Consider the following 23,572-nt stretch of genomic DNA (forward strand, 5'->3'; position numbering starts at 1 on the left):
GAGCCTGGAAACTAATTGCATCTTATTTCAGGTATTTCTGCATCCCTACTGCCTCCCTTGAAGGTAACTCACTTTCAAGAACAGGAAACAGGGTGGACACTTGGCAGCGGGTGCGAGCAGCATGATTCTCCCCTAGCAAAAAACAGTGTCCCCTGCTTTTCCTGAGCTTCTGGCACCTGGTAAAATCAATGCAGCCACACAGAGCTCCTGTTCAAGCATGCGACCACCAAGGTTTCTGGCTGTGATATGTATGAAAAGCTATTGCTGGAGCTGGAAAGTGATTGCAAGGAAGACTGCAGGAGCTGTGAACAGATTCATAAACTACTGTGCAAGTGATTTTGTTGTAATTTCCTCAGTTTTGCTCTCCTTGTCTATTTCTGCCTCTTTTCATACACCTGTCTATATCAGTTTGAAGAGTCAACTTATGTATTTCAAAAATTGAGCAAATTAACTTGTCTCTTGGATAATTTCCTGGGTAAATTATGCAATATTACACTGAACATTTTATTAACCATGAATATGTGGAATTGTATCACAGTTAGCAGCATGAGAGTTAATACATTAGAAAAAAAGCATTACCACCAGACTTCAAGACTTCAGGTAAACTACCCAGCTTTAACACAAACACAGTAGAGTCCTGATTTTAATTAATAAACTACAGCAACTTGCTGCAAGTTTTGGTATAGAAAAGAAAAATGAAAAAAAAAAAAAAAGGAAAATGTGGTGTTCACCAGTCCCATTTCAGTCCAACTGCAAAGCAAACCCTTAATGATGGACTAAGGCAATTAAAGACTTCTTCTCTATTTAAAACTATATTCTTTGCACACAGAGGTGGCAAAATACATTTTGTTACCAGTGGATCTTTCTCTGGCACATGATGCAGTAGGAAGTACTTTTCTACTTTCAGTTCTACTGTCTTTCAGAAGAGGCACAACATCTAAGGGAAACCTGAACTTTTAAAATCAGTAAATGGGTGACTCTCCCTAACTCTAAAAATTAAATTATAGTTCTGAAGTTCTGGACGGCTGAGCTCCCTTGCATTTACGACTCATTTTTTGAAGGGAAATATTGCTGTAATTTGCTTCCCATGTTTCTTAGGTTAAAGAGAAAAAAAGAAAAAGGCAAAAAATCACTCTGCATTTCTATTAGTGTTCAGCTAAAGCTGCAGTTTCACTCTGCGCGGAATTGAAACTCTTGTGCTCTTGGCTGAGTGACAGTGAGTTCCTGATATGAAAAAAAAGTAAAATCAGCCTAGACCAAATGAAAAAGCAAAGCATTAGTACGCCTATTAAAATTTCTGATGTTTGTAGGTGTAGACTGCAAAGAAGATCTGCAAGCACGCTGAGCTCCTATCAAACATCACATGGTTCAGTGACTGGACACTGTGCTTCAGAAAACCTGCTTTCAACCAAAGTGAATGCGTATTAAGCATCTCATGTTTTAGCAGTGTTCCAGTGTCATAGACCTGAAATATGGTTAGGTGCTTGAAGAAATCAACTTCAACAATCCAGCTCATGCCAAGTCATTCTCTATTTCACAATTAATTAAGCACATTTGCTTTAGAATAAGGTGGATAACTATAAATGAATTGAAACTAACTTTCTCTTCTGATGACGATCAAGCTGTGAAATGTTCAGAATGGAATAGCTAGTGTAAGGTGTTTGCAATGAAGGTTTTTCCTCCTACCAGAAATGTGTTGAATGGCCTTGCTGAATGCAACAGGATTTTAGTGACATGTCTCCATCAGTTATAATAATCCCCAATGAAAACCTCAGTGCGTCTTGTGTGAAAAAAAAAAAAAAAAATCCAGTTATCAGTACATAGCAGAGGAATTGTATTTTGTTACGGTACTTTCAGGAATCAGGCAAAAAAAAAAAGTGAGAAAGTTAGATAGTCCAGAAGTTATAGAGAATTAATGAGCTATTTTCTAGGCCTTGATTGAAATGGTAATGATGCTGTGCACCTTCTTGGTTTGGTTTATGTCTATATGACTCAGCCATTAAAAACAGTGAATATTCAAGTATGATTGCAAATTCTTTCACTGTTCATTCTTCAGATTACAGTCTGTTGAAATGAGTTCCTCAGATCCACGAGAGTCAGAAATTTTGAACTGCTATTTAAAATGTAAAGACAAATATGTGGGGAAATAAGATATTACCCACCACCTCCCCCAATATCATAACCATTAAAATAGTCTGCCCTGCTAAGCATAGAAACTTCTAGAATAAGAAACTCTCAAACAGACATCATGTTCCATGAAATTCTGGATTATCTGCAGCCTAAGTCTATCTATGTCATCTTTAGCTTGGTATCTTCTACACTGTCCCACACAGATTTTACCTTTTTGTATATTGCTCTCAGTGCTCCTACCACTATCCTTACTCTTTTTTTCTTTTTTCTTTTTTTTTTCTTTTTTTTTTTTTTTTTCTGGTTTATTTTGGCTCCCTTCCCTGAAGTCCTGAAGAAGTCACATTCATTCCATTTACATTTCTTCCACAAAGTATTCAGCTGAAGCAATCTGTCCTAGTTCTTGAAAGCATTTGCGGCAGATATGAACCACAAGTAACAAGAAAAATTACAAAACTTTCAAATCTAAAATATCGTTAATGTCAAGTAATATTTCTGTGTCTATTTGCTGAGCTTACGCTAAAAAAAAAAAGGGGGGGAGTGTGTGAAACAGAAGGAACTTGAGCTTCTGCAACTTTTAGTTGTCTGAAGTGAATGTTACATATTTGTAATGCATTTGTCTCCTATCTGACTGCATTCTCTGTTGCCTAGTATTTTGCAATTGCCCTCCTTTGGGGTTCCCCATGGCTTGGATGTTCATATTTTTGGAGTAGGTCTTACTACAGATCTTTAGGTATGACACTGTAGGTACGTAAAACACACAGTTTGAAATGAAAAGTAACAAAGAACAGAGAAAACTGCAGCATTTCAGATGGAAAGGAAAAAAGATCTTTTGTCACAACAGCACGTGGATGTGTGAGTAATGTGAGAGTTTGCTTAGAAGGAAAAAAAATAAGAGTAGTCAGTTATTTTTATAGGAGGTGGAGAACTAAGTGCGGTATTGTTTTAATTTTAAGAACAAATGTTTGAGGAAGTAGGTTGCAGCAGTTGTTTCACATTCAATTATTTCTCAAGACACAGTCCAGCTGAAGAGTAGTGGTAGAATAGTGATTACTGCTGTTGTCTCAAGTGAGTTATGTTGTTACACTCTCCTCTGCACCTGAGTAGAACCAGTGGGGACCCTCTTTTATGTTGTTTTCTTCTGCTCTGATTTACAGTCTCCTCCAGCAACAAATCTGCCAGATCTGGAAGCATACAGAAAATGGTAGGTTAAACTTTCATTTTAAATTTGCTCTTAGACCACTTTCACTGGAAATATCATGGAAGACTTCCAAGAACATAATCACCTTTTCTGCTCTCTAAATATTCCAGCTGATTATTATGGTTAGAAGATCTAATTGCTGCCACTTCTGAGGTGATTTTTTTTTGCTAGGCTTTGCCCATTTCATCTCTTTAAGTATATATTGAACATCTACAGAAGAACTTCCTTCAGAAACTCCTAGCTGTATTCTCTGTGAATATTTGAAGAATGACATAAATCAGTATGGGTTTGTGCACAGCCTACTAAATACCTGCAAATTAGTGTTTTTTGAACTTTTATAAAGTCAAGCATAGAGCCCGGAGAAAAGGACAGCTCACGTGCATATCTCTAGCTGTAATTTTAAACTAGCTTCTCATTGCAAAGATGTTGCAAAGATGTTGCACAAGTTGTTTCATCTAAATAAAACAATGTTTTTAATTTGTGCTGCTACTATAACAGATACAAGGTTTTACACAATAAAACAGTCAGAGCAGCAGAATGTAACAGTTCATAGTTAAAATGGCTAATGCATTAAAAAGGTGTCAGGAAAGACAAGGACATACAAAGAAATGAAGCACAAAGATGACAGGAGCTAGGCTGGCTCTGCAACAACACTTCAGTTCCTAAAAATACTGCAATACATGAGGGTTCAAAATCTGAGCATTGCAAATGTCTCAAGAGGCATTTTTTGACTTCTTAGGAAAGCTACAAACATGCTTGTGAAGATTATTAAAGCCCAGAGTAATTGCATCTACTTTTAGGCACCTAACCCTGCAGTGCTGGTCTCTGGTGTGTGGTCGGGCAGAGGTCCCTTCATCTCCAGAGTTGAGTAGCGCCTGCAGAGGCACCTCCCTCTCCTTTCTCTGTGCCACTACTCTCCTCTCTGCCACTCTCTATTTATTGTCAATGAAGCCCAGGTTGAAGGCAATTAACTGAGGAGCTTAGGTAAGTGCCTAAAATTAGGTGCCTGAGTGCAGTGGTCAAGTATGAGTTCGTGTAGAATGTTTGTGGCAATCTAGACTGGAATCTCACCTTGATCAGGTCTTACTCTAGCATTTGGACAGGAGGTTTTAATTTTGTTTAGCAAATATTTAAATGTTGGTTGTAACTAACTTTTCCTCAAGAGCAGCATTTCTGTGGAGGAAAAAGAGTTCTTAAAAGGAAAGCTAGGATGGTGGGAGGAAATGAATGAATTTTCTCTTCTCCAGTTTGTCTCCCCACTTACTCTGATTATTCATATTCATCATTTTTGTCCAAGTGCTTGTCTATATCAGGCAATCAGAAATGTTAATAACTCTTTAAAGTTGATTGATTAGACAGTACTGAAGACAGTTTGGAACTGTGTGACCCAGTGTCTTCTAGCTGAGTGATTTTCCGAAGTGAATTGCTGTAAACCAAATGAAGGTTATTTTGATTCTCAACAAATGACTTCACAAGCATTGAAAATAATGAAATGTGAATTCACACCATGGCCTGGTTAGTCCAGCTTATTTTCTCTGAGAAACTGTAGGAATAGAATGATAGAATCAGAGAATGATAATCATGGCTACACTCAACAGAGATTTCACTTACTGTTTGACTGGATCTTTATATATTCTTGTGTTCCAGCTAAAAAAAAAAAAAAAAAAAAAAAACCAAAAACCAAAACACCAAAAAAACCACAAACAAAACCCAATAAACAAACAAACAAACAACAACAAAAAAACCAGCAAAAACCAAGCAAAGCCAAACCAAGCCAACCAACAAACAAATGAACAAAAAGCAGCACCATATTTTTGTGTATCCTGAATACCAATCATCTGATTTTCAACTACTTAACTGGGTATACACATTTTGTCAATATTATGCCTTGAATAACTAATCCTGTTTGTTTAAGAGCATTCTGTGTGCCATGCATCTCCAAGCCTTCACCACTGAGTTTTCCAAGGAGAGATGATGATATTTTTGTGAGTTTTGTTGTCCTTAGATCTCTTGGCCAGCACCGGACATAGGCACTTAAGAATCTGTGCAAGGCAACAATGATCACAGCCCCTCTGTCTGTGCTAGGCAAGCCAAGGCTGGCAGCCTGCTTGCCTGGCTGTATCTCTCTGGCCAGAGGGACAGGGTATTTTTAACATCAACTGCTGCTGAAGAAGTAACATGTATCTTGTGAAATATTAAAATCTTATTGCTCTTCCCATAATACACACAAATACATAAAGTAGGCAAGACCTCAAAGAATTGATAGATAGAGAGTGTTTTGGAAGGTCCTTAAATGTCTGTGGGATTTTGGCTCTGACTATTTACTGCTTATTAATCTTTTACAGGACATGATCAACCTTCAATCTGTCTTTAATTTACATTTTATTCTTAACAGGAAGTGAAAATGCAAGGAGGTATTAAACCGTATGGAAGTATAGGCATTGACTGGCTAGTGTCAACTGCATGTCATTCTAACAATCATTAGAGGAAGAATCCTTATGATAATGTCACATTTGAATTAGGCACTCACCTGTTAGTCACCTTTTAAGGGAGTGTAGATTTTTGAAAAAATAACTTTGCTCATTTACACAATCCTACAATGGCAACCTGCTGGATGTTTAATGCTGCTTGTTTCTCCATAAACAAACAAACAAACAAACAACAAAATAAAAACAAACAAACAAACAAAAGCACAAAATAAAAACAACAACAACAAAACACAACAAAAAAAACCCAAACCAGACCAAACCAAACCGAACCAAAAAATAACAGTAATGTAGCCTTTAATCACAGCCCTGGTCATTTTTTCAGTAGATTTGTTTTAAAGATTTATTATTAAAGAGTGATATTTATCTTAATACTACAATACTTAGTGGTAAGACAGTAAAGAAATAATTTGAGGAAATACCAACATAGGCCTTCCCCAAACTTAGATTCCCACATATGCTTTCACTTTTAGCTAGTGTAAGAGAATGGACCACAGGTTAGCTGTATATTTGATCTGAGCAAGTACGTGATCGGTATGATGGACTATGAGAAGTTTTCGTTGCAGTAAATTAATACTTTCCTATTTCCTTATTTTTAGGTACTTCGTGCAGAAGAGCCAAATAAATTGCTGTTGGTCTTGCTCTTCTTATTTCCAATACTTCTGTCAGGATCTTGGTTTCCCAGAAGTTTGCCCTGTGATGTTAAAGCCTCTGAAGGTGCTGTGACAGTGGACTGCACTGATCGACGTCTCACTGAAGTCCCCAGAGGGATTCCTGCAAATGCTACCAACCTTACCCTGAATATTAACCATATCCCCCATATCAAACCAACATCCTTTGCTCATCTTGAAAACCTTGTGGAGATTGACTTCAGATGCAACTGCGTGCCTGCCAGAATGGGGCCCAAAGACAATGTGTGCAACAGGAGACCGAATATTGAGAATGGCAGTTTTGCTGCCCTAACAAGTCTGAAGTCATTGTATTTGGATGCAAACCAGCTGTTGGAAATACCCCGGGGTCTCCCTGCTACTTTAAGTCTGCTGAGCCTGGAAGCAAACCATATATTTTCTATCAAAAACCACAATTTCTCAGAGCTAGGAAACATAGAAGTACTGTATCTGGGACAGAATTGTTACTACCGTAACCCATGCAATGTTTCCTTTGAAATCGAAAAAACAGCCTTTCTGGAGCTGAAAAAATTAACAATACTATCCCTGAAGTCTAACAACTTAACTCAGATTCCACCCAATCTGTCATCTACTTTAAAGGAATTGTATATTTACAATAACATGATTCAAGTGGTTCAAGACCATGATTTAAGTGCCCTTCACAACCTAGAAATCCTTGACCTTAGTGGTAATTGCCCACGTTGCTATAATGCCCCATATCCTTGTACTCCCTGCCCCAAGGGTACAATTGAGATACACACAAACGCTTTTTATTCCTTGAAAAATTTAAGAATTTTGCGGCTTCACAGTAACTCTCTTCAGAGCATACCCAGCGTTTGGTTTAAAAACATTAGGAATCTCAAGGAGCTTGACCTCTCCCAAAATTTCCTTATGAAGGAGATTGGAGATGCTCAGTTTTTGAAGTTTATCCCCAGCCTTGTAGTGCTCGATCTGTCTTTTAATTTTGAAGTGAAGGTCTATTCTCCATTCTTGAATCTGTCTAAGACGTTTTCCTTCCTCTCTAACCTGGAAATTCTGCGGCTCAAGGGATATGTCTTTAAAGAACTTAGAGAGGAAAATCTAGATCCATTGCGCAGTCTTAGAAATTTAACAGTGTTGGACCTCGGGACTAATTTTATTAAAATAGCTGACCTGGGAGTGTTCAAGGAGTTCCCAGCTCTTAAACTCATAGACCTCTCAGTGAATAAAATTTCTCCTTCCTCAGATGAAAGCAACTTTAATGGATTTTGCTCTAATCCCAGGATTTCATTGGAGCAATACAACAGGCAAGTATTACAAGAGATGCATTATTTCAGGTATGATGAGTATGGGAGAAGTTGCAGGTCCAAAGACAAAGAGGCTGCTTCCTCTCGATCATTAGTTAAGGAAGAGTGCCTGAAATATGGAGAAACTCTGGATTTAAGCAGAAACAACATATTTTTTATAAACCCCTCAGACTTCCAGGGACTTAGATCCCTCACATGTCTCAACTTGTCAGGTAATGCAATAAGTCAAACTTTAAATGGAAGTGAATTCTACTACTTGTCTGGATTGAAATACCTGGATTTTTCTAACAATAGGATTGACTTGCTATACTCAACTGCATTCAAAGAGCTAAAACTTTTAGAAATATTGGACATAAGCAATAATGAGCATTATTTTCTGGCAGAAGGTGTTACTCACGTGCTTAGTTTTATGAAAAACTTACCTCGTCTGAAGAAGCTGATGATGAATGAGAATGAGATTTCTACCTCTATTAGCACAGGAATGGAAAGCGAGTCTCTCAAGATTTTAGAATTCAGAGGAAATCGTTTAGATGTTTTATGGATGGATGGTAACTCCAGGTACTTCTCATTCTTCAAGAATCTGACCAGCCTGGAACAACTGGACATTTCCTTCAACTCACTCAGTTTTTTGCCCCCCGGTGTTTTTGAAGCTATGCCTCCAGAACTTAAGGTCCTCAACTTAACCAATAACCGGCTGAAGATTTTCAGCTGGGGAAACCTCCAGAATCTGAAGAGACTAGTAACTCTGGACCTCAGCAATAACCTTCTGACTACTGTTCCTCGAGAACTGTCCAATTGTTCTTCAGTGCTGCAAGAACTCATGCTCCGAAACAATCGCATTCAACGGCTAACCAAATATTTTCTCAAAGATGCTTTTCAATTGAAATACCTGGACCTCAGCTCAAACAAGATCCAAATAATCAAGAAATCGAGCTTCCCTGAAAATGTCATAAACAACCTGAGGATGCTGCTTTTGCATGGCAATCCTTTCAAGTGCAATTGTGATGCTGTGTGGTTTGTTTGGTGGATCAACCAGACTCAAGTGACTATTCCTCTTCTGGCCACAGATGTGACCTGTGCTGGCCCAGGGGCACATAAGGGAAGGAGCCTGGTTTTGTTGGACCTGTATACCTGCGAGCTGGACACCTCGTATTTGGTCCTGTATGCTCTGTCAGCTGCAACTGTGCTTGGCTTCATGGTGTTCACAGTGACAAGCCACCTCTATTTCTGGGATGTGTGGTATAGTTACCATTACTGCGCTGCCAAGCTGAGGGGCTATCGGCGTTTGTCTTTACCGGAGGCTTGCTACGATGCATTTATTGCCTATGACAATGAAGATCCAGCTGTGAATGAGTGGGTGCTGAGTGAACTGGTTGAAAGGCTGGAAGATCAAAAAGCCAGACAGTTCAATTTGTGTCTGGAAGAGAGGGACTGGCTGCCAGGACAGCCAGTCTTTGTCAACCTTTCTCAGAGCATTCAGCTGAGCAAAAAGACCATATTTGTGCTGACCAAGAAGTACATTCAAAGCGGCAGTTTCAAGACAACATTTTACATGGCCCACCAGCGGCTTCTAGATGAAAAAATAGATGTCATTATCTTGATATTTCTGGAGAAGGTTTTGCAGAAGTCCCGCTACGTCCGGCTGAGGAAGAGGCTGTGCAGAAATTCTGTCCTGGAATGGCCAACTAACCCCCGATCTCAGCCCTACTTTTGGCAGTGCCTGAAAAATGCAATAGCAATGAGCAATACCCTGGCATACAACAAGCTTCTCCAAGAAACTGTTTAGCTCTACCCTTCCCTGTAAATACTCTTAGGATGCACAGTGAGAAAAAGATCCTAAACTTCATTTGGAGACAGTGTGGAAGCATGGAGGGTAAATGCAGTTGTGACATCCTACCCCAAAACAAAATGCACAATCAGTCCTGAAGCTCATAGTTTGCTTGTTTTGCTATGACAAGACTGAACAGAAATTGTTGCCAGCACAGATGTTTATCTGGCATGCACCTTGTTTGATATTGGTTGCTGCACAATAAGAGAGTATGCACTACCCACTGGAAGTCCCTCGTTTTGAATAGACTCACCACTTCCAGCTCTCAGTTCACTGGAGGCCTCCAGCATCTCCTGGGGTTGGGTCAAGCGTGGGTGAAACACCTGCCCAGCTTACTTTAGTACACAGACTGCTGGGAGGACTTGAGCCATGCCTGAAGCTGCTGCTGTTCAGATCACTGTTGGAGTAAATGTGATTTTAATAGAAAATTATGGATTCTGTATTTGCTGTATTTATTGAAATCAAGAAAAGTATTTTCTGACACAGCTGTCTCAGAAAATACTCTAAGCAAAGCTCGTGCTTTGAATTTAGGAGTTGGAGAAATGCAAGAATGATTATTATTTCATCTTGGGCTTACAGCTGCTGAGCCTACAGCTTGTGTGTGAGTGGGCAACAGGCCGAATGGCTGGGGAGAGGGAATTCTGGTGGGACTGCTGTCAGGAGCTTGGGTGTGGTATGTCAAAAATCTCATAAATCTGAAGAGACTTTGAAGAACATGTATGGGCTAAAACAGTAACATATAAGAGAAACAAATTCAGAAGGGTTTGCAGGTTGTAGGTCAGAAGAAGTTACAAGATAAATGGAGTCGTTGTGCATGGAGCTGCTGTGTGGGAGCGAGAAGAGACAGCAGAGGGAAGTCTTTGCACAAGGCAGATGTAGAAAATCCAGTGAAACAAAGAGGAAAAGACAAAGAAAGGAAGGTAAAAATAAAAAAGAGAAAGGGGAAGAGGTGGAAAGAACAGCGAAAAAGACAGCCAGATTGGGCATGATAGAAGTTAAGAAGCATTTACTGCTCATTTCCAATTAACCTCTTTAATTTGCCTTTCACTTGCCTCCTGGGCTGAGCTTATTCCTCCCCAAGGACTCGGAACTCCTTGCCAGTGTTGTGCCATCAGCTTCAGGAGCCTGGCTTCCCCTTTTCCATCCAGGTCCTGTGTTACAACTCCTACAAGTCTGTCTGTCCTTTCTTTAAATACCTCCATTTTCATTTATTTGGAGGTATCCAGACAGACAGGAACAAAAGCACAAACAAGAAAATCAAGCTTCATATAATAATATTACATATAACAAAGTGGTTTTCCTCCCAATTTGTCACAGCACATTTACTGACTGCAACATATGTAGGAAAAAGAGAAGGAACTGCTTGAGAATACTGTAGTTTTATGGTTTTGTTTTAATAATTTTTTTTTAATAATATATCTTGCTGATGGTTCTGTTTGTAAGCCTAAACAATGTGTATCTCTAAATACAGTAACAGGAGCTGTAATATGAGTTGCTTCATAAGGTAATGCTTGAAATGGGAACCTCTACTCCTCAGTTACTCCCACACAATCTCCTTCTACCTGCCTACATCATTTCTACACAGAGCAGATCCTCTTTCTCAGCCTACTTGATTAGGGTAATGGCCACAAGGTCGTATGGCCTTTCCAAGGTTGAGGGGAGAAGCATTTCCTCCTCTTCCATTTAGATGAATCCAAGGGATTTTTATGGCATTAGTAACAATGCATATGTTAATACACACATAAGTCTGAGCTGACAGTACGGCAAGGAGCTTATGCATGCTGCAGCACAAGGCTGCAGAGAGGATGGGGTTGCTGCACCAACACTTTTCTGAATATCCAAGAGCGACAGTGAATGGTGCTGTGGTCTGCAGTGGGAAAGGAGCGATCTGCTGTTATGGCACTGCCCACTGCAAGGGTCAGTATTCTCAGCCAGCACCTGGGTCACCGGGAGAAGAGCCCACAGCTGGTTTCATGAGATAAAAACCTTTTCTGATACCTGGACTCTTCCCTTGCAAAAAACATGGCCAGAGGAATAAGGAGGGACCAAGGAAGACTGAAACAGGAAGTTATTTTTTTAGCTAAAGAAGGTAATTCCCTACCCCATTTCTGTATCCTGTGACACCTCTATGTAGTTACCATGCTTCAAGAAGGAGGTACCAGCCTAATGAGCTGAGCCATGGCTGCATCTCTCGGTGCTTCACGGTATGCTACCATGTGTGTTTTGCAGACTGAAGATTACCTCTGTAGTCATAGAACAATAGGGTTTGGGGCTTTTTTTAAGGTAGTTTAATACATAGTAGTTAAGAGTATTTCATTAATCAAGATCTTTCTTGAACAGGAAAAATAATCTGAATTTAGATTAGTTAGGTTCATTGCTAAGAAATGCCATAAATGGGCATGCCCTTCATTCCTCCTAATTTTTTTTTTTTTTTTTTTTTTTTTTAATAATGGAGCACCATGAAAAAGGTAGGAGTTATGAGTTATTTGGCAGATTCAAACTAATTTATTACTTTAACTCTATGAGGATTTTAACCTTGGAGCTTACTTGCCTGGTTGGTGTAGTAGTGTTTGAATTTATCAAACACTTAAGAGTCCTGAGGTGTCCATACCTCAGGGATTCACTATGGTATAGCTTGTGATCTGGAGTAGGTCGATGAGGAGGAAGAGGTAAGGACATTCAGCTAGCCTAAATGTTGACATCTAAAGGTCAATGTGTCATTCTGCATTCAGATGTGAGATGACTGAGACATTTTATGACTATCACTTTTCCTATTGCAGAGGTTTAAGATGGGCCAAAATAATTGCAACGCAAAACCAGGATTTCTTCCCGCTATCTGTGAATGTTTCCCATGGTGACTAGCTCAGATGTAGGTGTGTGCACTGCAGATACTTTCAGTTAGGTGAGGTGACTGCTGCTCTAGATTTACATGTGCAGTCAGTGTCAAGTTGGTCTTGAATGACTATGTCATGTGGACATCAAAATATCTGAAATACTGTAAACACCAATTGTGATGACCAGAACTGTTCATCAGTTCTTGTTTTCCTGTAAGGAAATTGTACCACAAAATGGCTAGACTTGGTATTCAGTCTATGTGGTGTGAAAAGACCACACATGGAGTGGAAGAAGGAGAAAGAAGAGAAAGGATGAGGAATATATGGCAAATTTATCAAGTTTTTACTGTCCTTGTGGAATCAGCAGGAAAATGCACTGTTTACTGTACTATCATTATTGTAGCACAAGAACTATAATCAATGAAAACTGGCAAGAAACATCCTTATTTATAGCATAGGTTTATATGAATATAAAATCCTCTTCTGTATCTTTGATCTCCTGTTTTTAAGAACTGAGATAGGAGGAACTTGCAGGTGTCTCCATGTAAGAATAATTTATGTTAGAAGGGACCTCTGGAAGTCAGAGCAGGTCTAATTTCAACATAGCATTATTATTAAGCATTAGCTTGCTTAGGCCATTGTTCTGCAATAAAGCCGGGGTGCTATGTAGCAAACATATCTTGTAAAGGAATTTCATAACAGCGTCTTTCAAAAAACTCTCTGAAGATCAGGAGCCCTTGGTTTGTAGTAGATCACATTTTGAGGCAATAGGCTCTCCAAAACAGTGAATATATTTTGTTGTCTTCTGAATAATCCCTGCCCTTTCATTTTCTCAATCTTGTTCTGAAAGTATCTGCCTCTAGAAATACGGTCCGTGACAGGCTGTTCACCTGAAAAAAATCAGGTACAAGACAAATTTCTCCATTTGCTCTGAGGAAGACGTTTAGGTCATTTGGTTTATAATTCCTCTCAGTTGCCTCTGGAGGAGCTCAACTTCATTGAATATATATATGGAAGTAGGCTTCCTAATATGGGAAGATAAATTGTCTGTCTAAATGTGAAAGACATACACATTAATCCACCATTATCTCCAGGAGCGTAAGTGGGAAAATTAGAAAAATCACAAAAATTGACAATCAAATGTGTACCTGGTGAGAAATTCCTAATTTGGGTGTACAAAGTATGAAACAGTAGGAAGACCTACTAAGTTCTATAAAACTGCGGTGTATTTATTTTGCTTTGGTAGGAGAGTATCTTTGTTCAAGATACAGAGTCCTGAGCCAAAGAAGTGGTATCAGAATAGTGACTGACCTAAAACCATGGCCATATGTCTCTGCACTTTATTTTCCTTCCTTTATTGTCACTGAGACATATTGCTAATGCTAAAATTCTGAGGAAAAGCAGACCTAGATAACTGAGGATTTTTTTAAGAGAAACATCCCCAAAATCAAAACCATCTTTGCTCATGCAAATTCAGAAACATTTAAGGACATAAAGTTTCAGTCTTTTTCAAGCAGTGGGATTATTGAAGGAGTGACAACATATTTATATAATTATGGAAAAGTGGCAAGCTTGTAAAATGGAAGGTTTCTGCTTTTGGTTTCTAAAGATTTTTCTGAATATGTTCTTTCATTTTATAAGCTAAGTTACAGCCTTACTGTCTTACCTGTTAGTTTTATCTATATCATACTCCACATAGTAATATCTGCAACTCTGGCATCATGTATTTTCTCAATATTTCATTAAGATTCCACAAGAGTGAGAGGTTCTGGAAATACACGTTGCTTAAAAACACACATGCTCATTCTTGTATTTTCCTACAGATGTAGTACTTTTCAATCAAAGAGAGAAACTGTCAATGAGACCTTCTTTGTGAATGACTTCTTTTCCTGCCCTATTTTTATGCCTATTTTTGCTAACTGAAGAACTCAATTGAAATCTGTTTTTTTGCTGACATCTCCCAGTGTACAAGAACAAAGAAAAAGTTCCTGAAACATAAAACAAGAGAGTTTTTGCCTTATATTTTTGTTTTCTTGTTTGCAGATGATTCTTCCTCATCCTTTACCCAGAGTACTTGAGATCCACAAGTCTACAAGGAAGAATTATATTCATACAAGCTTATGCTCTTGAACATCGTAGCTGAATGCTGTATTCTGTTTATAATAAAATCTCTTAACCTAATGACCGAATTATCTTGGACTATGACTTACTTTTAGTTCTAGTATTAGTCTAGGAGAAGCTCAATCACTAAGCTGTGCTCTTCTTTATCTATCCTGAACTCCCATTCCTGATGCAAAAGTGAAAACTTCCAAAAAAAGATTGGTCCTTTGGAAAAACAGATCTCAAAGCCCTTCCATAATTCATTGTCATTTCTCACCTCACATATTTCTCCCGGATGTTCCGCAGTGTCATTGTGACAGAAGCTATTATGTCCTAAAACACACTTCATGCAGGAGTGGCATCAGCTCATCAAAATACCAGAGCTGGACTATTCATCTTTGAGATCCAACAAGCAATTCAGGCTGCTGCAAGAAGAGGAAGGAGCAGTGATGTATAGCCTATACTTAACTCCAGGAAACTTAGTCACCAGTGTGGTGAAAAAGGAAGAAGCAAATAATGGCTTTAGCTTCCAGCCTTGTGATATTGCTGCTACCACATTTTCTGTTTTTTCACATAGGATATTTCCTGTGATTCTACACAAGGCCCACTCTAGCAGCAGGCATTGAGTAAAGATGAAGCCACTCATGTGGGTGACCATGTTGGTTTTTGGTTTTGATGTGCATCTGGAAAGAAGGGGAAGGGTGAGGATGCTGCCAGTCAGTTGTAGGTGGGCATGTCAACTCAGCTCAGTGGTGGCTGGGAGAGGGACATGCTGCACTTTGAAGTGCATTGTGAAACATGTTCCAGAGTAAGTGATGCACATAAAGAATAAGTTATGACATAACTTTAGTTGTGTGATACTTATCCTCTACAATGCACATCCTATTTTCTCACTTTTTCCAACTAAGAAATGGAATAATATTACAAGAGTTAGCAATGCTTACTAAACACATTCTTAAGGACCAGAAACAGTGTTTGTAAAATACTTCTCAGTCACAGTTGTCACATATATTTAAGGGGTGGATCAAAGACAACAGATTTCCTCTAATAATAATAGTGCTTCTTCCCAAACTCTACTTCAGCTTCCTATGGCTGGATATGAATGAGACCCTGCTTTGAAGTGACATCCAGTCATAGAAAGTGCTTGGCAGGAAAGCTAATCTTCTGGACTATAGACATTTATGGGTTTGAAATTCCTTGAGACTGATGTGACTGTACATGTGTTTATGCATTGGCTCTGAGGGGTGATGTGCACTCCCTCTGGCTCTAACCCTGGTCCCAGAGCAACTGCCAGCATGGGGACAGCTCTGCAGCTGACATAGAAAGAGGAGCAACCACCTCTGCAAGCAGTAGTTGTGGTGGAGCTCAGCTTTGCAGCAGCTAAGACCTTCTGAGACTCTGCCCTTTCATTAAAGACACCGATCCTAGAGCAGTTTATACGTATGTATGTATATATTTATATCCCCAAAACTTCAGCTTTGGAAAAAAAAAAAAAAAGTAAATTTTAATACCATGGACCACAACAAGGATGTTTCAAACAACAGCAGTTTCCTTTTTTTGTCAACAGCATACTAAAGTCAGTTGATAAATCTCACAGAAAGATTATGGTTTATATATTGAACGGAAAAAAAACCCCACAAACCTCAAGAAACAGAACTTTTAAGGCAAGCTAAAAACACAACTAGCTCTAAAGAAAGAGGAACCTAAGAGGACAAAAGAAACATGTTTTCTCAAAGTAGTATTCTGTTCTCAGGAGCAAAATAATTAACTGGCAGTCTGAGTCTGGCACTGTATTCAAGTATTTTCTTATGTTAGTAATTTCACATGCAATGAGCAACTTCATAATGTATATTGAGAAAGTAGTTGTTTCTCTTTGATAAACCAGTTCTTCTCAAAAATAGTAAGAAAAGCTCTCCTTTCCTAGTCTCTAGGCACTTTGAACTGTTGTGGGTGATACCATGAATAAGGGAGTAGCAAGGGAAAAGGGCAGATGCTTCACTTGGCCCCTCTGTGGGCAGCTGGCCTGCATGCCAAAACTAAGAGTGAGCAGCACAGGGTGCTCAGACCTAAATCCCTCCTCAAGCAGTCCTCCCTCAGGAGAAGCCAGGCTGTCCCCAAAGAGTTCCAGCAGAGAGATCTTCCACCTGTAGGATCCTGCACTGGGGGGCTAAAGAGGGGCAGTGTGGATTCCCCCACCAGTCAAACTCTCTGGTCCAGACTGTCCTTCCATGAGGCAACCTGCTGCAGACTCCCAGGTGCTCTTTTGTGTCATTTCTTTGGGAAAAATAAAGCTCACACTTTTGGCCACAAGGCTTGACTGCTTTCTCATACCCAGACTGTTCTGATTCAGCTGCAGGGCAAAGGGCTCAGCCAGATGTTTAAAGACAAACTTGGCACAAGAGAGACTAAACTTCTTCAGCAATCCTCCTAGCTAATCATCTTTGGCTGGAGGTAGAGTTGCCATTTCACTAAGCATGACCTTGAGAAGGATGAGTAGAGGTGGGGACTGAAGGACAAGGGAAATTCTGCAGACCCTAAGGCTGTCTAAATGAAAGATGAACTAATCAGGATGTAATGCAAAGAGCACTTAATACCTCATTGCCTTGTGAATTTATTATGTTATTTCTCTCTCATTTCCAAGTGTTCCTCTATGTGTCCTTAACAGTGATTTTTTTTGGTGATTTGGTTTACACTGCATAATGTGTAAAGAAAAAAATAGTCTAAAGGTATATTAACTTCAGTTCATAAATTCCTTATAACTAAAAGAGTTTCTGACAAGTCCTTTCCACCTCCCTTTCCCTCTTTCTCTGTATCTTTTTATCTCTCTCAGTATGTTGTCAAGTCTGTGGGAGAGCACAGTAAATGTTTTGCCTTAATTATATGATGCAGTTATTTTTCATGGACAGTATTGGAAAATTTATTGTAGTATAACTGAATGGAAAATATATGTTGGTAAATTGAAGCAAGACAAACTGGAGCATGATCAGGACCCAAATTAGATATATTTCTGTTATTGAGAGAGTACTGTTGATACAGTTAGTTCTTAATGAATCCTCACTTTTCTCTGCATGCTGATCATCACATGCATGCCCACCCACCCATCAAGTAGGCATAATGATTTTACTTATTTTTCTTAACAATTTTTAAAAATACTCCCTTATCTCACTTCCACTTCCTTTTTCTGCAGAGCAAGAAAATTGACTCAACACTAACCTCAAATATCTATATTCTCGCTGGTTATTATGTTGTTTCTTCATTTTAAATGACAAAATAGCTCATGTTAACTATTCAGTATGAGATATTTTATATGCATCTGTATACATATGCATTAACTGGAGGCGTATCTAGGAAACAGCTTCATGTTATTTTACAATGACGCAGAAGACACACACCTATATTGCATATGAAGACACATCTCACTGCAGTAAAATCACTGCATTAGTTGCCAGCATCTGTAATTTCTACAAGCAAACAGTTATCTCCTTCAGCATAAATCCTTTTTTTTAAAAAAAAAAAAAAAAAAAAAATGAAAGTGGTTTGCCTTATTTTTAATTTGTGTGATTGTCTGTGACAGTGTTGTGTAGGAATATCTATGCTGGACAATTGCATTATGTTTCAGGTTTGCTGCTGTATGTGATCCAGCTGTTTATGTAAATAATTTTTGAATTATCAGTGTAGAGGACTTCATAACATTTTTCATCACTAAAGCTTTTCCTTCAGGCTAATCCTTAATTTACTTGAGAGGTGTTGAAGACTTGCAACAGCTAATGCCAATGCTTTCTACATGTTTTATTCATGTGAAGGTGTTTGCTTGCCCTCAAGTCGATGACCGGACTGCAATCTAATGTCACGCTGGTCACTTTAATACAGACTCTGAGTACACTGCTTGGTCTATACTACAGGAAAAATACCTAATTTTAGTACGTGGAAAGTAGCATCAGCAAGATTTAAGTGAGGCCTGGGAGAATTACAGAAATGGTGCATTCTAAAATCATGACATTTTGAGAGTAATGAAGAGATTTCTCAAGAAGACTTTAGCAATTTTGAGAACATTCAGATTTTGTTACTGAACTGGAATTGGTATGTTAAGACCAAAGAATCTAACCAGGAGAGGTCTCCAGACTTTGTATAGATTAAATGCAATTTTGTCAGCTTTTAAAAAGTTGAAGGAACTGCATCTTAATGGCAATGATTACTGAAGACAATAAGCAGAAGCCTTCCACCTCCTCTTAACCAGCAAAGGTTCATGTCCAGCAGCATCTTCTCCATTGCAACATTTTCTCAGCACCACAATCTTAAAGGAAATCAGTGGGGATTGGAACTGGTGCTTTAGTGACCCCTATAGAAAATCTTTTGTGACAGAATTTGGGGCTGTCCCACTCTCATCAACCAGACCCCATTGTTGCTGTCCCATAGCAACCTGATCCAGGTACCATTCTGCTTACCTGCACCTCTACAGCACTTTGACCTGAGTCATAGTACCTCAATGATACTTTTCCATTTAACCTTGCTCTGGAAATCCTCCTGTTCAAATGCATCCTTAACAAAGCAGACTTTAGTTCTGACTCCCCAGAACACCTGCTGTGTGCTTTCAGAAACTGCCAGACATGTCAGTGCATCCCTTTTGCATCTGATTTCTTCACACAGGTGATAGCCTCCAGAGGGCTTGTGCAGAGTTCATCTGCTCTAGGGGAGCAGGGTTTATCTTTCAGTTACCAGAACTATATTGATTTGAAGAATCAAAACCTTTCTCAACACTTATCATCTCTAAAATCATTGTAGTTAGAGGAAGTTATCACTGAAGTCATTATATATTAAAGGATGTTTTCAAAGAGCAAAACAAAGCACACATAAACTTCTATCTACCTTTAAATAGCTAACTGTCCTTGATCTTGATCCAAACATTATTAGAAAAGCTGTCATGTCTGTCTTCAAGGAATTTAATAACATCACAGATCTATCCTTGAAAGAAAATAAAATGTTCCCACAAACAAACAAAATGATATTTTTCTTAATTATGTGAGAAAAAAAGGCAACTTGACAGATTACCTTTATAGCTGGAAGAAGAACACAAAGTCACGTGCATCCCTAACATGTTCTGAGAGCAAAATAGAGTAAATTTACTATTCAGAAAATCAGCATTGAAAATCAGATAGTAAAGTCTTTCATTTGGGTCTAAAAATTATTCTCCTCATTTGTGCAAATCAGTTTAAAGATCTTCAGGGCACAGCTTGTTTGAATTAGTCTTTAGACATCCTTGGTGAGGCTTTCAATGACACTGAATTAATCTTTTCATTTAATCTGTAATATTTACATATCTCTTAACAAATTGGATTTCACAAGTTATTTTACATTTAAAGAATTATATAACCCTGAGTTATTAGACCTCAGCTATAAAAAACAACACTTTCATGGCATGTTTAGAACAGGACCTCCTATTTATTGAAAATGCTCCTGAAACAAAGATTTTAAATCTAAACTCAAATGAAGTTTCTCCATCAATAAAGTCTGAACTAAGTTCTTCCTTTTGAAAATAAGACTTCAGGGAGAACTATCTCCCTATTTATGCAGAAATTGAGACATGTATTATTTAGTGTGGTTTAAGCACCTAAAATATCTGCCACATTTTAACTTTTCTCATAATGGACTTTTATTTATCCCTCTGATGACATTTGAAAATCTGCCAAGGTGCTCAGGCAAAGTATATCTCAATAATAACTGAGTACACACTCTCATCTGGAAAAAAAAAAAAAAAAAAAAAGCTGCTTTAAATCCATGAAGGTGCTTGATTTAAGTCAGAACTGATTACAGATGACTGTACAGTTAAAGACTGTTATCCAATTACAAACAGCTGCTTCACACTCTGGTTCTGGGACATAGCAAAATTGCTAAAATTTCTATTGAGTTAACTAATGGAGTTGCAGTCCACTGTAACTAGTGTTAACTTGTAATCAGCTGCAAGCCTGAAACGAGACAGCCTTCCTATTTGAAATTATACACATTCCCTTAAATCAAAAGAGAACTGTTTTCATTACACCTGTTAATTCCAGAAAACCAAAATTTCTGTCTTGTAATAGTATTATGAATTCAGTCAACCAAGCACACATAATGCGTAGGACACCCAAGAAGCAGCAGTGACCAACCAGGAAAGCACTGAAATTTAATCTGGCCTGGAGGAAAGGGGGAGAAGTGATTCCTTCTTTGCTCAGAGGAAAGGGTCTGGGAGCTGCGTATGGCCATGGCGAGCAGCTGGGTACAGCGTGTCTGAGTGCTGGAATGTCAGTGTTCACACCCACAAGAAACATGTGAAACGTGCTGTGGCTGTGGACCTGTGGCAGATGCAGGAGGCCTCCCTGGCCAGGAGAGAGTTATTAAAATATTTTTACTTGGCCATTCTTGCTCTTATAGATGGTTATTAGGAAAAAAAAAAAAAGTGTATATATATATATGTATATATATTTTAAAAAGTCATAGATTTCCATTTTGTTAGTGTTTTATGCCACCATCTTCAAACGCACACTTATTGGGCTGTTGTACACAGCATAGCCACTGTAGTTGTCTTACCTTGTTCCATCACCTACTTTAGAAGGAGAAAACTTATCTTTCAGAAGTGCCGTTTTGTCTCCACCCATTGCAAAGGGCCTCCTGAAAAGGTCAAAAGTAGACATCTGTGTTTTACCTAATGAATTCTACATAAGCGGTTCACTTTATCTCTTACATGGAAATCTAAGGCAAACTGTTAAGCTAGTTCACATCCCACAGCTGGTAAACATTTATAATGTAAAAGTTCAACCTAGCCAACTATTCAGAGCCTTGTGGTTAATGTTGCAAACATGCACAGTGCGTGTGCCATACGACTAACACTTCTGAGTGGGTTAGGCTTACTGCTCATGGGCTGATCAGCTATTAAGGTTTTTTTGCAGGAAATTTGATGCTTCCCAGTGATGATGAAGCTGTTGCAGAGTTGTGACATGCATGTTGTACGTGTGTGATATAGATTTAGCTGGTTGCCCTGCACCACTGTGTCTGTGCATCTGAGGGATTTGGGGATAGTACACATTCAGAACACTCACATGGCTGTAGAAGATTTTTGGTGTCCATATATTTAAAAGTGAGGGGGCAGACCAAAGAGGACAAGTCTATTTGACTGACAACCTTTCTTCTCTCCAGTAGTGACATCCCTCCCCCACTTAAGGCCGGCCCTTGCCTTCCCCACACTGTGCTGGGACGTGCCCACAAGAAGCAGATCTCCACCCCTTGAGATCTGCCTTTCTGTGTCTGGTTCCTCTCCCCTGTCCGCAAGTAGCAACAATGCTGTAAACAGTCAGGCTAGTTACTCGGTGGGTAAGAGCCCATATCAATGAGCTTAAGAAGGACATTGGGTCTGATGCAGAGCAGTTCTGCAAGCAGTATTCCTCTTTAATAGTCACAGGTTTAAGCTCTTTTAAATTCAAAATTATGTCTTCACCATCGCAGACCAATTGTACGCCGTTACATTTGTTCTCAATTTATCTTCCTTCTCCTCTTCCAGCAGTACAAAACTATAAAATAACTGGTTCCTGTTACTGAGTCTTTGATTCAATCTTCCCTTTAATTTTTCTTTCACTTCCCGATTCAGACAGTATCCAATCACATACGTTTAAAAACAAGCAAACAAACAAACAAAACAAAACAAAACAAAACAAATAAACAAAACTTGTCCTCTTAATTATTCTGCAGGTAGCTTGTTACTGTCATGTTTTAATAAAGTATTTGGTTTGGTGCCCAGGATAGCTAGAGAAGGAGATTTTGACATTAGCTGCTTGTCATCAGACATTTTGATATATTTGAAAAGATTTATTGAAGGCAGACTTCATGTATTCTGCAGTGATGCAGAAATCAAATTCTTGCACCCCGTTTCCATGGACGTGATGTTTATTGCACATACATGGGATAGGTTTTCAGTCAGTCTACCCCCATCAGTGTGGTTTCACCATTTTGTAAGTAAGTGGCATACACATTTGTTTCTCTTGAAACAAGCCGGAATATCTCACTTTTGGTTTAGATAAATTTTTAAAGATGCAGTAATATTTTAAAGATACAAACAGAACAATTCAATTAAGATTTAAAAATAACGTTATTCTTTCTGTGTTGAACAGACACTGTCAAAACTAGGAGGATCAGTATTCAGTTTCCCATGCATTGCTGCTAACCTTTCCATCTTTTTTTTTGCAATGCTATGACAGAACAATTCAAGTCACAGGAAGAAAGATTGCAAAGGGCAGCAAAGGAGTGCGCAATATTAATCTAAACTGAATCCTAATGAAGTCAATGGTAATTTCTCCATTACTACAATGGCTTTGAATCAGGCCCTCAGGGACAGCTTTACAAAGTAATGTAGGTGCCAGCATTTTTGTAAATCCCACTTGATACCTATCTGCATGTTTAGATAGCTGAATAGTAGTGGATTTCTGCACTATCAGATACCCTTATGTCTCAGCCAAGGTCAGATGCATCTGCCACTGCAGTCTGTGTTACACCTTGTTAAAGCTGCTGGGCATCATCATCACTTTATTGAAAGTGTCATTAAACTCTTCTCTGAAAGTCAGCAGGTAAATAGTACTCTCCAACCAACCATCACTGATTTCTACAAGAAAGGCAAAGGCAGCTCACAAATTTCAAACTAATTGGAATCAGATGTTTTGCTGAGTATTGTCCTAAGCAGGTATGTGTCTCATGCATGGGTGCATGATGGGGAGAGAGAGATCTGAGCAGTGTGAGACAGCTTGAGGGAGAAGCCTGCAAAGGCAGCAGGGACAGCATTGTGTGATGAGGAAGGAGCCAGGAAAAGTCTTTGCAGGGCCTGGCCAAGAGGACACTTATGCTAAGGAAAATATTTAGAGTGGCTGGAATTACCTTTGCTGTGGCCAAGAAAACAAGACTTGCCCATTATTTTAGTAAATGTTTGTAGAACAATCAGGATAAGAAAACGCCTGACTCAAACATCAGGTTTCCACATTATCTAGCGTAATCTATAAAATCTGAATTTCTGGCTAGTTCCTT

At 38.8% G+C, this 23,572-nt stretch overlaps 1 protein-coding gene across 1 annotated transcript; it reads left to right on the forward strand.

Moving 5' to 3' along the window:
- Positions 1-546: 546 nt before the first annotated feature.
- On the forward strand, positions 547-9,554 carry TLR7 (toll like receptor 7; the record flags this gene model as incomplete). Its single annotated transcript, XM_080352780.1, has 2 exons — positions 547-600; positions 6,414-9,554. The coding sequence occupies 2 exons, from the start codon at positions 547-549 to the stop codon at positions 9,552-9,554; spliced, it is 3,195 nt and encodes a 1,064-aa protein (XP_080208906.1).
- Between the last annotated feature and the right edge of the window lie 14,018 nt (positions 9,555-23,572).

The sequence above is a fragment of the Nesoenas mayeri genome (assembly GCF_963082525.1).
Source record: "Nesoenas mayeri genome assembly, chromosome: 1".
Classification (NCBI taxonomy): Eukaryota; Metazoa; Chordata; class Aves; order Columbiformes; family Columbidae; genus Nesoenas; species Nesoenas mayeri.